Here is a 12,078-nt window from a genome sequence, read left to right as displayed (position 1 = left end):
CGTAAAGGACAAATCATATGAAAAAGTAGATTAAATAGTGCAGTAGTACTGCCTCTTGTATGTTACCTGTAAAAATTTCAGCCTTTCTAGAAAATCTAGAATATAGCTCCCTAATGGTTTTAGGCTTGGGTATGAACGTTTGGCCCAATTCTCAGGAACTTTTCCAATAAGTAGACTGCCACACAGAGCCTCCAGTTCAGCATCCATAACAACCAGTCCTTTAATGGCTTTCTTCAGGTTAATTAATGTAATACGAATAGTTCGGATTAAACTAGAATTGAAATATAAAAACACATGTTTTTCATGATTTGTAAAACACGACATCCTCACTGGAAAAAAAAGAAAAACAGGATTATGGAACCATCTATAGAACTTGTATAGTTGCTACATAACTGCGTAATTAGCCACATCTGTAAAGTCATGGATTTGGGCATTTGTGCCAATTTATTTAAGACTAGGAAGAGTTTAATAAATTATTTTGTTACCTCTGATATACTCTGTATTGTTTGGTAAGAGGATAAGTTTGGAACTCCAAATGTACACACCATATACTAGATAAAGGAAAAAGGTTTAGATTACAAAAGAAGAGGTGGGTAGGGTCTGCAACAAAGGAAAACCTGGAGACTGAAGGCCCAGAGCATTATTGAAAGTTTGGGAGAAAATGAAGTGGGCGATGTGAAGAGACAAGTAGAAAAGGAGGAGGACAGAGAAAAACAGTGAAGAGAGATTGGAGGAGCAGGCGAAGATAAGAAAGAAAATTAGGAAACAAAGTCAAAAGAGACACTGGGGACCCAAAGAAAAAAATAAAAGTGATTATAGGCTTGTATTCCTAGGAGAATAAATGTGAAAATAAGGTATAGGAAGAAAGGCATCAGGAAAGGAGAAAAAAAGGGAGAATTTAGAACAGAAGCATATGAAACAATAAAGAAATAAGCAGAAATATTTCCAGCTATCAAGGAAAATGTTTCATAAACTATAATTGTGCATGTATTAAAGTTTCTAACCCCTTTACCCTACAGGTCAGAAATATGAAGAAAATAAAATATAACTGAAGATAAAGAAAGAGAAAGTGAAGTAAAAAAAAAAGGGGAACATAAAAATAGTTCACATTCTCTTTTCCAAGTGCCTCCTCAGACTCCCTTCTTTTTTTCTTCTTTCTCTCCCACATATTTTTAATCTTTCAGTTCATTTTGCCACTAGATCATTTTTCCTGACAGCTATCCTACATTCTGACTTTCCACAAGGAGTAATGGTGCTTGGACTGCAGATACTACTGCAGACAATTAGAAGGGAACAAAATAAATAAAGTATTTCACAGAACATAGAGTTTACAGTGCATGGTTCACGAGAAAACTTTTTCTGTAAATGGAATGATTTGGGTTACATTTAATAAAAAAAATAACACTCTTACCTGTTAAATCTTTCCATTTCTTGCACCAACACGGTGTTCATACTTTCTTCATATCTCACAGGATATTTACTTAGGCAACCTTCAATGTCAAAATCATTTGGAAGCTGTAAACGACAACATATTTGGAAACCATTCCATATATCATCGTGCAACGGTATTATATTAAAAAGTACGCAGATGTGAAAAATTGCAGAGTAATAGATATCATTGAACTTTCTGATGAGTATCTCATCAATACAGTATTTAGTAGTTTAATCCAAATAAAAATGATGGGGTTTTTAAAGGGATGTTTATCTTTTAAAAACCACCTAGAATTTTTCATATCATGAAAAGTTACGAATATGTTTCAATTTTATTAACTTTAAACTTGTTCACATGAATGAATCAACTGTTCTTCCAAGTTGCGTTTGCTCTGTTTTCTCTCTCTGTCTCTTATCTCCTACCTATTTAATAAAACTTCTTTCAACTGAAATGTAGCTGTGGTCTGTTACAGCCATAGAAGTTCTTACTTTCATGCTGCACTAAATTCCTCCTAGTAGGTTTTTCCTCCAACATGAAATCAGTTTGACACTGAAAATTCTAGTTACAGAACTTCTGCGTTGTAAAAAGATAAATTGGAGTCATTAGTATAATACAATACCTTGCTGAGAATATCATCTGCAATTTCATAGAGAGTGCTGTCACCACCTCCAGAAGTTCCCTGAGTGCCTCCTCCTTGTGTTAAAAGCAGAGATTCAAAGAGGATCTTAGTCTGCTGAAGATCTTTTGAAATATCCACATTTTCATGCAAACCAAATACCTCTGGTTGCTGACTAAAGGGAAGACTCTAGGCAAAATAAACCATAAACATCTGCATGAGAGAAAGCAACATGCTAGGAATTAGATCCAAGTCTTCTTTAAGAAGCCGAGTGAAAAACTACCACTGACTTCAATTGAAGGTGGATAAGGACCTTAACGGTACGTATTTGCAGACAGTATTACTGGTGATAGAGCCGTCACCTCAGTTCTAGAAAGCCATTTCCAAGGAATTCTCAATTATCTATGCTAGGTCCTCCTGTCTACTTACTGATTCCCTTTCACGCTCAGAAATATTCTAGATCATGGCAAGGATCATACAAGGATGTTAGGCAAGAAGCCAAGCACAGTTTAATCTACTGCAAAACCACCTTTTAAGGCAGAGAAGCCTTTAAGGATTGCTTTTTAGCGCATCATCATTATAACAGTTCAAAATCTTGTTGCTACTTTTTACCTTAATAAACTCAATGTAGTCCTCATATGTGCCTTTTGGTGGAGCATAATAGTTGCCACTGGGTGAAAAAGTGTAACGAGGATTTTCAATTATATCTGGATTATAGAAGTCATCCAGCATTGTCAGCAGTAAACGTCTGTCCCAGTCATCTGTCACTCGACCTCCATAGTTGCACTCACCAGTTAGGTAAGATACAGCTTCAAAAGGAACATGGCTATATTCATTTATGAATAACTGAAACAGAAGACAGTAATTCTAGAGACTTGAAATATCTGCAGAACAACAGTGTGACCTACAGACTAAAGGGCTGGAAGCTATAGTGCATGCAAAACTCCAGTTTATGGAGTTTTCTCCTTAAGTGCTGGAAATTCAAGGTCTGACATATTTTTTCAGGTAAAATTACTGTTTAAAATAAAGAAGAGTTAGTAGTAAAAGCCTCTTATGAATATCCAAATTAGTCAAGTCATTCTTGAATTATTTACAAGTGGATAGTTTTTCCAGTCTAAACTTTCCAGATGGACACTTTTCCATGTCATAAGAAATGTGCATTTCACATATTTTTTCTTCCAATCTTCAGAACCCTCTGATCTCTTTCATTAACTTCTTGATAACTTTTCCAGCTGTTCAGCCTCAACTTCTGTAATTCACAGTTTTAGCTCTCCTGACTTTTCTACACAGGGCCTGCAGAGGACTCAGGATCAACTAGTGTTCAGCATTTCATTTTAGGGAAGAAGAATAGTCTGAGGCTCTGTTTAACTAATAGCATATATGTAAAAAAAAAAAAAAAATTCCTCCTACTAACCCCAAAAACCACCATAATAGGTGACTGTCACTGACACGGTGTTACTTAAAGCACAGTGAGCTCTTATATATGACAATTTTAACTCTTATTATACTCATATATACTCATTATATTCCATAGGTCTGTATGAATCTAAATCTCAAGAAGAACAATTTTTAATTTTATTTCATTTGTAATTCTGAAAATATTTATGATTGACATTCCTTGCCTTTGTACCTGAAGTCATGAAAATCTATGAACGTTTGATGTAACTTAAGTGTATTGCTCCTTTTTGACCATCAGCTCCTTCCTGTGCTTCGCAAGATCAGAGTTAAAGGTAGCAATAGATGATTTTACCTGCAGCTGTCTGATACTGATTCGCAAGTCTGATTCATTAAATCCATAAGGTATATTCCAACCAAGAGGCCCAAATTTTCTTCTCTCCTGAACAAGAGCATGGAAAAAACAAACTCCAAAGAGCAGTTTCTCCCATACCTTTGAGAAAAACAAAACAAAAAAGTATTATTAACTAGTCTATATGCTCATGCTAGTCTGTAACTTATGTAAAGAACATACCATTTGACTACCACTCTCCACCTAGGGTACAAATACAGGCAACTATTAAGTGTGCTGTGGTTATTTGACTTGGGAACAAATACACACGCAGTTGCCACATACACAAGCACATTTAGCTAGTTCCTCAAGTACCATTACACAAGATTTTTCTCTTCTTCCATGTACAGGGCAGCTGACTTCATAAGAATTCAAATAGCACCAGATATTTATTTTTAAGGCTCATTAGACAAACATAAAATACACATGTATTGTTTAATATAAGTCCTTAGATGCACCCACTTATACCTATGTGTATTGATTACCACACTCATATCTCTGAGTGATCCCACTGTTTTTCCACTTCCTCCACAGGTAGCGACTGGCCAAGTGGTTCACCACTTATCAGTATGACATATGGGCACTGCAGTACCAGTCCCTGGTAGCCAGAAACAATCTTCTCAGTGCTTACCGTCTCAATAATGATAGGTATGCCCTACTAATGAACGTTCAGAGTTTATGTACATTGTGTAGTATGTGCGTGTAATATGTAATGTAATAAAGCCTAAGAAGCCATTTTAAATATTACCACGTGAAATTACCCAGCAGAGTAATTCTCAACTAATCACCTTTATAATTGCAAAACCTAAAAACTCACAACCATGGTAAAAAATTTAGCTTATAATATTCACTGGACAGAAATCAGTTATCTGTGGATAAAAAAAAAGAAAGAATAAAACTGCCAAGAGATAGGCACATTACCAGCTCCTTTTCAGGGCAGCCAGAGAAGAATGCAGGATCAGAAATAGGATCAGAAAGAAATGACTGCAGAAGGTTTAACCGGAGACCAGTAGGAGGTTCATTTGTCATCTTCACTCCATTCTGCAGAATGGTTACTGGAAACTAGAAATAAAAAATAGCAAAACTGCATTCAGAAAGTGTGGAATACATGCTATATTGTTATAACAATATATTATTACTCTGTGTTTGTTGTATAAACAATTACCTGTAAGAAATTACATTTTAAACATCAACAGCTTTTAAAAAAAAATTCTCAAAGATATCAAGAAAGACAGACCTTGCTGTAAACAACAAACCTATATTTTAAAATGTTTTCTTGGTATTCAACACTTTATAAATAAAATGCAAATTAAATTTTTGAATTTATGTGCAACAAAACCTCGGTGACAGCATAAAAACTTCTCGATTATACACGCTGGCAAAATGCAGTTCCATTCACTAGTACACAAAATATCACACATCACAATATCAAAATATTACAAAGGAAGCTTGGTATTACTATCTTTATAATTATTTTTAAATGTCCTTTCTTAATTAAACTATCTCTTCAACAGCCTCATTGTATTTCAGAGAAGTTCTGTATTATCAGCTCATTCAGGGATATGAATATTTCCTAAAAATGTCATCAACTTTTCCTTTCCCCAAATACAGAATATTTGGCAATGCACGTACCTTTGGTGAAGGGTAACTAGTAAGCCAAAGTCTGAAGACCGGATGACATTTTTCACTGTCAAACTCTTCACATATTTTCTCCAGCACTGGCATCCAGGAGACAGCTAAATGACAATTTTGTAAACAAACCCAGGTTCCTTCTTCCATTCCTTTTTGAATCATTTTTGTAGCTATAGGTCCTTGACCTTGTCCTAACGAGATGGACTGAAACTTATTTCCAACCATCTCTCTGTCATTTGCAAATTTCAGGAGGCCTTGAACAGAAAGCATAAGATTTTAGCATTTCTTCATTAAAAAGAAGTTATGTCACAAAAAAAAAATTAAAAACGTTTATTACTATTTTCTTAAAATGTACATACAATAAGATGGTATAGCTTTGATGTAGAGTGTAAAGTTTTTTCAGTTTAAAATACCATTCCCATTTTTAGGGAGCACAGAATTTTACCAGTGTGACAGGATGCACTCAAATCTACTTGCACAAAGCACAAAATAATCCTCATTGTGTACTGAAAGGGAAATTCAGGTCCCTAATCTGAAAAGCTGTACTACGCTTCTGCTTTCTCTTTCTGTGTATACTTACTAGACATGGGATCTGCTCCTGGAGATAGCACAAATATTAAAGGGATTGTAGAATTTGAATCTAAGTAACTTTTTGTTAGATCAAAAGGTGGTGGCTCTACAAATTTCTTCCCCAGTTTATCAGTTACAAATGTTGTTATAGCTGGACCAATCTGGTAAAAAAAGTAAATACAAACCATTAACATAAATTAAACATAACTGCATATTTGACAGCATCTTTTATGTACCATATATTAGTTAAATTCCTGAGCCTACAGACACCGCTCTGCTTTGCACGGATTTGAGGCTAGTCTTGCAGAACGCTTCAGAAGCAAAGGTTTCACCTCTTGTTGACACCCCTCCCCTTTTTTTTTTTTTCCTTACAAGAGGAATAATAATGCTTTTAGAAAATAAAAAATAACATACCTCATATAAACAATATTAAATTAAATTAAGACTTTAATTCAGGCTTTACCTGAGGTGGAGGACCAGCATATTCCCCCTTAGTAAATATTAATGTAATTATTTTTAATTAATTCTAAGGAGCAATTGCAATATGTACTTTAAATCCTAACTTTGATTGTTCCTAAAGTACATACAGTACAATTGCTAAGTGCACCAAATACAGAATGTGTTAAAGTTCGCCTTGGCTGTTCAAATAAATGTATTTGACCTCTCTTTGCCCTGGAACCCTTTGTATGAAAGCACGTGGCACTGGATACTCTGTGTGTTTATTTGTTCAGGCTAATGTATCCCGCTCTCAAGTATATAACAGACTAAATGTGAATAAGCACTTGAAGAAAACTAGAACAATGAGTACACTCTGAAAGATGCATTAAATTACATCAGACAAAAGATCTCAGCTGATGCTTGTGATGTTTGTATTGCTCAATTGAAAAATAGGAATAGCATTTATTTTCTTAATAAAATATGATGAAGAACAGATTAGTTATTTTAACAGCCAGTGCAAACCGTGCTACAAGACATGGTACAGTCTGCAAACACTTGATAACAGATCATTCTACCTTATCTGGTCTTAAGCACCGAAGAATTATCATCTTTTGTAATTCATTTAATGTATTACTCAATTGTCCTGGTAACGGAAAGCTTTGTGGCTCTTTGCTGTCATAAATTTTTTGCCATTCGCCTATATTTTCAGAGATGTGACTCCTAGAGAAAAAAAGCACTTACAATTACTGTAAATACCTGACAACTGTATTTTGATGTTTATCAAAAGCCAATCACATTGTATTGTCATACAAGCCACTCCACATCTACACCAGCAAATAATCCTACAGTTGAGCTTCTCCATGCTGAAGAGTGAAAAATCTTTTCCCACCATGCTATTGCAGACATACAAGACTCCACCTGAAAGGTTCCAGGTTGACAGTAAGTTCTGCCTCGTCCTCCAGCCAGCACAGCTTGGACCTTCATAGGTCTGGGTGAATTTTCTGCCTTCCATATTTCAGGAAAACTCCACTCTTTAACTGAAGAAAATTACCAGGAAATTCAACCAGGGAAAAAATTTTCTTTCCTTCCTCTGCAACGGGACAACTCTCAAACTATTTAAAGGCTGGATCATCATCCACATTGCTACTAAAACTCCTAAGGGGGAGAAAGACAAAACAGCCCCAAAACAATTTCTTCTAACAGAGCAGTGTTTCTGCAGTCAGATCCAAATCCTCCAAATATTCAGGCTCTGTCAGCCATTTATATGCAAGACTTGTACAGCCATGCTGGTTCCAGAATTTAGGGTTAAATTCTATTTAAATTTGCCTGATTCAGGAGATTAGATTTTACCAGAAAAATTCCTCCCCCAGCATTGCAGTGGAATTTTGCTACCTATACTTCCTTTGGCCTCCACTGACCCCCTTGAAACACTTCCTCTACCATGGAGACATTCCAGAAGAAAAGTTTCTTTCGGGAACACCTCAAAATAATTTAAGAAAATAGTTTAATTAAATAATATTATAATTAGCAATCTGACTGTCTGACTTAAATAAGTGAAGCAAACCTAATGATGAAAAAAAGGGACTGTTTTTACCATGTTGGCATTCTGGCACTGGTTTGGAAAACATATAGGAAACATTTCTTTCAGCATGTTACACATGCTTTGGTCAAACCCAATTCAGGCTAATTCACATCAACGTTTTACTATACCTCAGTCCTTTCAAAGCTGGGATTTCACTTGCACGACATAATTCATCCCAGCTCTTATCTGGTAGCCAAGATGGATCTGGATTCTTGTACTTATTCTTGAAACCCACACCCCCAGTTAGTAAGAATATAAACTCTTGATGTTCCATTTCATTTTTAGCCCTATATTAAAAAAAAAGATGGATAATATTCAGTTATTGAGATACAATTTTACATAATATAAAGAATTGTTTAAAATTAATTACACTTCACTGCCATTTAGTAATACTTCTACTGCAGTAACAGCTGAGATCAGATCTCAGTATTCTATATAGTTAAAAAACTGTATGGTAAAAATGACTGATTAAGACTATAGTAAGGGTTTCAAGAGGTAAATTTATGTATCTGCTTATTTGTTTTTAAAAAGTGCAGTTATTCCTGATTTGTAAAGGCTTTATAGAAAATAATGGGTTCTGGGAATACAGTAGCCTTACAAATTGGCCCAGGAAGAAGGGTCCATATACAGATGTGTACATACTGTAAGTATGCACATTGTGGTTGTGATTGTGCAATTTTGAACTTACCTCTCCTTTCACGATGTATTCGCACAAAATTACAAAAAAACAGGAAGACAAAACTAAAAAGCCAGTGGAAGAGAGAAGACTGCAACTGAGATCTCATGATGCAGGCAAAAGGATAAAAGAGAAAGAAGAGAGAAAATGAAAAACAAAGACAAAAGCCTAGAAGTTGTTGGGATGGCACATTACTGTCTTAGATTTCTTGCTAAAACATTTTCTTAAATAATAGCAATTGTTCTTGACATAAGGATGCTATGTAGCACTGCCCAGGTCCTTTAAAGGGAGTCAAAGATGTCTCATTGACAAAACCATTGATTTAAATGAGCATAGGAACATTATTTTCATAACGTGTCCAGTAGTAGTGATACATGCACTCACATACTCTTTCACTTGTAAATATTACCAGTATTAGAAAACCCCAAACACTCATGACTTTACTCCAAAGGCATTATTATCGATATGCACAAGAACATGCTATCTCATCAATACCTTTTTCCATGATAAGGAAACCATTAGTTTCTGTCATTAAGAGACTTCACAAAAATGAGCTTACATGAGAAGATTACAACATAGCAAAAACGAGAAGAGCAGCTTGTCCTTTTCAAACAGCGAACGACACACGTTGCAATACAAATTGTATGTGAAGTGGTCATTTAGATATCGAAGTCGCTTCTCCAAAATTTTGGATTTGTTACTAAAAAGAAAAGAAGTGAGAAACTGAGACTTCACATTGAATAACTTCGGCAGTCAGTTAAGGAATCTAAATCTATTTAAGGTTGTGGAGGAATTATATTAGACCCACATGCTCCACAAGGGACTTAGATGCCCATTTCCCCAAAATTTCAATTACACTCAATGTTTTACAGCTCTTTTAAAAGTCCCAAGCAAAATGAGCTAAAAAAAATTTGCCACAGTTAGGTGGTGGCAGTCAGTGTTCATAATGGAGCCTAGTTCAGAACCAGACTTCACCTTTTCTGTAAGTGACATTCTTAAAAATACTTAAGTAAAGCACGTGCTTACAGTTCATGATTTGCTCAAACAGTAACTAAAAAGAGCATTTACGTCATTAACAAATCATATTTTGTTTCAAAAGTGTGCATTTAAGGAGGGATAAGAGGTAAATGGTTTCAAAATGGAGAGAACTGTTCATAAGAAGAGAATGAAAACATTTTGTTTTAGACCAGAAAGACTGGATTTACCTGTCATGAATAGAGTTGATGAAGAGGCTAACAAACCAACTAAGGGAATACTGGTACATGGGATCAATGTTTGCCAAGTCTGCAATACTAAAGAACAGCACCGAGGAATGCTTTGCAATAGGTCGATAACCTTCTCGAGATTCAGCTATTTTAAGTTCCGTTTTCTCTGCAATCTAAATATCAATAGTAGTGGATAAAGAAAAGCTTCCAATATTCTTTGTACAAAAATATTACTACTTAATAACATTATTAAAATAGTTCTATACAGCACTTTATAACGTCTATGTTTCAGAAGGCACAATCACAGTAAGTAATGACTACGCTAGGTAAAATGACTACTTGTTCCTAACATACTACTGCCTGATCTATTTACCTCTACTACAGGATGCAACAGTCAAAACAAAGGATAAAGGAGGCACAACAGTTTCGCTGCATCATTTAGCATCAAAAGTATCAATCTCTCTCTGCAGTATTCAAAAATGTGACTAATTTCAGACTGGTTATGTATTTAAGCTCTACTTATTTTAACATAAATCAGCTTTATACAAAACAATACTTTGAATACAAAAAGGTTTTTCTAAATTTGACCATCAGACAAATTCTGAGATTACATTTGATAGTCATTAACAAATAGCAGTAAGGCCAACATCAGCTTAAAGAAAACACTAATATTTCATTTCTCTTAAGTCTATAGTAATTAAAACAAATGTAAAAAAAAAAAATCTTTATTCTCTTACCAATGTTATTTGGCTCTCATTGACTTCAGCTGGTATTTTATGAATTAAGTATAAGAAAAGAATCTGCGCTTGCATACCTAGATTAGTCACCCAGATTATTAATGTCTCCCTGAATATTTTTGTTGTTTTAAAAAATTAGTTCCTTTCTTTATATTAACATGTTACCTTAACTTCAGAATTTATTACTTTTCACTCATTCCTTACAGATAGATACACATTCTTTAAAATGTTTTAAGTTAAAGACTGAATAAACTATCATTGAACATTCTAGAATGGATCCAATTGTATTTCTCTTCACATTTCACAAGCACAGGATTTCCCCCTTATAATTTGCATCTAATTTACAGTCCTTCTGCTAGCTGCAAATTTTAACATTTAATTTCTATGTATTGTTAAGGAAAGCACACATACACGTTCCTTACCTGCTGTTTTTTTGTGATCTCATTAGCTGTTATTTTAGCAGAATCCAAGACCTCAATAGCAGTCTCGTCTTCCAGAATATTCCCTTCAGATGAATGTAAAGTTTCTAAAATTTTCTTCTCAATTTCTTTTAGATGCTTTTTATTGGCTGCAGACTGAAGGATGAGAGCATTTCTTTCCTCTTCTAATTCTGGTCTAATGAAGAAAAACAACAAAACCAGCCAATGCTCATCTTCCAATGACTGTAAAGGAAACCCATGAAGATGACTCCCTCTTCCTACAATAAATATTTGTGAGTATTCTCTTCAGTTTAAATAGGTTGTTACTGTTCAGTATATAATTCTGAGTGTAGATTTCTTTGCATAACTTCAGTATTTGGAAATAATGGTCTAAACTTTAACATCTTAGCATTTTGCAAATGTCAGTGCATCCTAGTTTTCCTTTATTATATCCCTGCTGCCTGAAAAAACACCATGTGATACGCAGAGTAAGTTTACTGCTGGAAACACTTTTTTAGCAAACGGAGTTTAGCCCAGTTGCACAGACATTTCCATACAACCCAGATACAACTTCTCTGTATCTCTGTGAGGGTTCAGATAAGACCCATAATCAGTTTCAGAGGTACTGTGCATTTATTTCATAAGAAATTAAAACTAAATCCTCATAATTCTGCATCCTTGTCTGGCAGCTCAGTCACAGTGCAAAAATCACAACAATGATTTAAACTTCAAATAATATTTATGTAGTTTTCTAACATTCAAGGAATATTTCAGGAGAAAATTGCCATGAAAAAACAATGATTTTACATCTGCTGTTTTATTGACTTGGACATTTACCCCACAGTAAACATAACAATCTGTTTCCCTAACAAACTTTTTACATATGAAAACTAGAAAAACAACTTTTTTTTTTAAGCTGTTACTGAGCAACATTTACACCGTGTAACATTCATTTTGCTTTACAATAAATTCATCTCTGATTTCC

General features: G+C 34.7%; 1 protein-coding gene across 2 annotated transcripts in view; it reads right to left on the bottom strand.

Annotated features, from left to right (window-relative positions):
• Positions 1-12,078, bottom strand: part of DNAH12 (dynein axonemal heavy chain 12) — a 74,114-nt gene that overhangs the window by 3,580 nt on the left and 58,456 nt on the right. For both annotated transcript variants that reach the window (XM_075514002.1, XM_075514004.1), the window contains exons 58-70: positions 11,097-11,289; positions 9,938-10,110; positions 9,292-9,432; positions 8,185-8,343; positions 7,050-7,194; positions 6,047-6,197; positions 5,467-5,720; positions 4,756-4,896; positions 3,799-3,936; positions 2,661-2,894; positions 2,052-2,237; positions 1,412-1,515; positions 67-271 (exon numbers count right to left, since the gene is read on the bottom strand). In XM_075514002.1, coding sequence (XP_075370117.1) covers positions 67-271; positions 1,412-1,515; positions 2,052-2,237; positions 2,661-2,894; positions 3,799-3,936; positions 4,756-4,896; positions 5,467-5,720; positions 6,047-6,197; positions 7,050-7,194; positions 8,185-8,343; positions 9,292-9,432; positions 9,938-10,110; positions 11,097-11,289 — 2,224 coding nt within the window. The remainder of the gene's footprint in view (positions 1-66; positions 272-1,411; positions 1,516-2,051; positions 2,238-2,660; positions 2,895-3,798; positions 3,937-4,755; positions 4,897-5,466; positions 5,721-6,046; positions 6,198-7,049; positions 7,195-8,184; positions 8,344-9,291; positions 9,433-9,937; positions 10,111-11,096; positions 11,290-12,078) is intronic.

Source organism: Mycteria americana, chromosome 11 (genome assembly GCF_035582795.1).
Source record: "Mycteria americana isolate JAX WOST 10 ecotype Jacksonville Zoo and Gardens chromosome 11, USCA_MyAme_1.0, whole genome shotgun sequence".
Taxonomy (NCBI): domain Eukaryota; kingdom Metazoa; phylum Chordata; class Aves; order Ciconiiformes; family Ciconiidae; genus Mycteria; species Mycteria americana.
The sequence above is the reverse complement of the archived record's forward strand: the minus strand, read 5'-3'. Positions and strand labels throughout refer to the sequence as shown.